Here is a 2,425-nt window from a genome sequence, read left to right on the forward strand (position 1 = left end):
TTCTGTTCAGTTTATAGTTTTATTTACTATTTGCGTCTCAGGTGCATTGTGGGTAAATCTCCATCTAAATAAAAAAAATATGCAACATTCAGTTATTGTCCAGTTAGTTTACCATCATAATGTCAAAAACAGCTAATGTGCTTTTTCTTTTTAATTTGTTCATCTATTTTTATCAGATATTTTTCACAACGCAGTAAATGAGATGACATAAATGAGCAGTCAGTGTCTTACCTGTAGTAAAATAACTAARATATTGTTGTCAGTTTGGAGAAATCTTGATGTAACTATTTGATGTAATTTGCTGTTTGTTTTTTGCTCCATCAGTACTGCAGCTGTTAGTAGTCTTAAGTTGATTGAGTCTATTTGTTCTGGACTTGTATGACCKATCGCAGCCTGCTCTCTGTAAACAGATCTTGTTGTTTTTGAACTCAGTAGTGTCAGGTTTGACGTACTTAAATGTTTTGACTTCTGTAACAAACATGCTGTATGCTGATGTCCCCCATCTGAGGGATCTGAAGAGTTAATGTTTGTAGTTTTTCAGTTGAGCATTTTTCTGGGATTGAACAGAGAATGTGAGTAAACCTTAATAATGTTTGCTGTAAGACATTCAGATAGGAGCTCAAGTGTGTAGAAGAACACAGTGTTACTCAGCAGAGTGACAGATCCTGGAAAGCAGAGGGAGCTGTTTTATATACCACCTGGTGCAGTGGAGTGAGGAGTCAAGAGGTGGTCACTGGTGGCCATAGACTTTAGCCACCCACTGCCCCCACCCCATCATTTGAGGAAACTATWCTTTTAAGAAACACAAAAATCTAGAAAGTAAAGATGGGACGAATGAATCTTTTGAGGAGATGTGGATCCTGAAAAACTGTTCAGTTTTGAATGAGAAATATGTCATCATATACGTGATGAGGTCACTGCATCATGTGAGCGGAACCCGCTCCCCCTTTCCCCCTGATCTGCTGTATTCCACCTGTCTGCCTGTTTTCTATGTAAAAAGTGAAGGAGGAGTGATTGTCTCTGTGGTTAAGGAGTAAAAAAATAAAAGAAAACTACGAAGCACTCTACACCTGCAACTTGGTTCTTATTGTTAGTTGTAAGGAGCCATTCAGTTCTCAAACGTCACATCTCTACTAGAAGGCACMGTTTCTTCAAACGATCAGGGTGGTCTGGTAGCATATATACAGTACATGGTGGTGGCCATCTTGGATTTTGATGTGGCAATCCAATTTTCAACAGTGACCTGTCTTATGCCTGGAAGCAGCCACACGCCCCCTCTGTTCCACCAAGTGGGACAATTTTAATGCAGCACAGCTGTCGTGCTTTTCTTTCCTGTTTTTTTTTTTTGGGCCCATAGTCACAAAACTATAGCAATTCTAAAACAATCTTTAAGTTGCTGAAATACTTGTTGCTCTTTATTTCAGGTGAAAATTTGGTTTCAGAACCGTCGCTCCAAGTTCAAGAAGCTYTACAAGAATGGAGAGTTTCCACTGGGGGAAATAGCCGGTGAAGACAGTCCAGATGCCAGTGATTCTATGGCCTGCAACTCCCCCCCGTCTCCAGCTGTCTGGGAAAACAACACAAACAACAACAACATCAGCAGCATCAGCAACACAAACAGCAGCAATAAGAATAATGCAATACTGGATCCTGCCAGCAGGGAACAGGGCCTCTATCAGCCTCCGGTCAGCTCCTCTCCTGCTTACATGGATGAGTTTACGCACCAGAACTGGTACCATCAGCAGCATTTAGGCTTACCACAGTCAGACCAGATGCACCACGCAGCAGCACCATCAGACGCTCAGAGCATGCGGGCCATCTATTGATCCAGGAAAGTCCACTCTCATAAAAAAAAATTATATTTTTTTTGGATTGAGCCCTGAGCCAAAGCACAGAAAGGATTTTGGCTGTACTGTGACCAAAACACAAACACAAAGTGTAGAAACTAAAACCTGGACTGATCCGAAGTGTCTCTGTTTCCACTGTTCCAAGCTGAACTGCTTGTGGAGATTACGTGAATTAAATAGCTTCTCAGTGCTGAGATGGATTTATGATTATAGACAATATTTTTTGTATATTTTTACTGTTTGAAAGTTTTCTTATTTATGCTTTAAAGTTATTTCAATTATTCCCACAAACTTTATTCTGGAAAAAGCCTTTAATCCTGATTTTCTTTTTCTACTCAAGTAAAATACTACTGAAAGTCCCTGCTGGATTTTGAAGTATTTATTTCCGTGTTCACTCAAGAAAAACTCATTTTCAGCTGGGCTTAAACTAGATTGTTATTATTACTGGATGCTAGTTTTGTGTTTCCAGCTGACAGACAGTAGACATGAAGTCCAGGGTAGCACCTCAGGGAGCAGTCCTTAGTCTGTGTGACTTGATTTGATTTGATTTGATGTATTTATTTAACAGGAAAAGATTA

At 39.8% G+C, this 2,425-nt stretch overlaps 1 protein-coding gene across 1 annotated transcript in view; it reads left to right on the plus strand.

Moving 5' to 3' along the window:
- LOC106525246 (homeobox protein Dlx3b) overlaps window positions 1–2,206 on the plus strand; it is a 7,990-nt gene extending 5,784 nt beyond the window's left edge. Inside the window, exon 3 of the mRNA XM_014019403.1 lies at window positions 1,425–2,206. Coding sequence (XP_013874857.1) covers window positions 1,425–1,826 — 402 coding nt within the window. The 3' untranslated portion in view covers window positions 1,827–2,206. The remainder of the gene's footprint in view (window positions 1–1,424) is intronic.
- The last annotated feature ends 219 nt before the right edge of the window (window positions 2,207–2,425 follow it).

Source organism: Austrofundulus limnaeus, unplaced genomic scaffold, assembly GCF_001266775.1.
Source record: "Austrofundulus limnaeus strain Quisiro unplaced genomic scaffold, Austrofundulus_limnaeus-1.0 Scaffold220, whole genome shotgun sequence".
NCBI classification, from domain to species: Eukaryota; Metazoa; Chordata; class Actinopteri; order Cyprinodontiformes; family Rivulidae; genus Austrofundulus; species Austrofundulus limnaeus.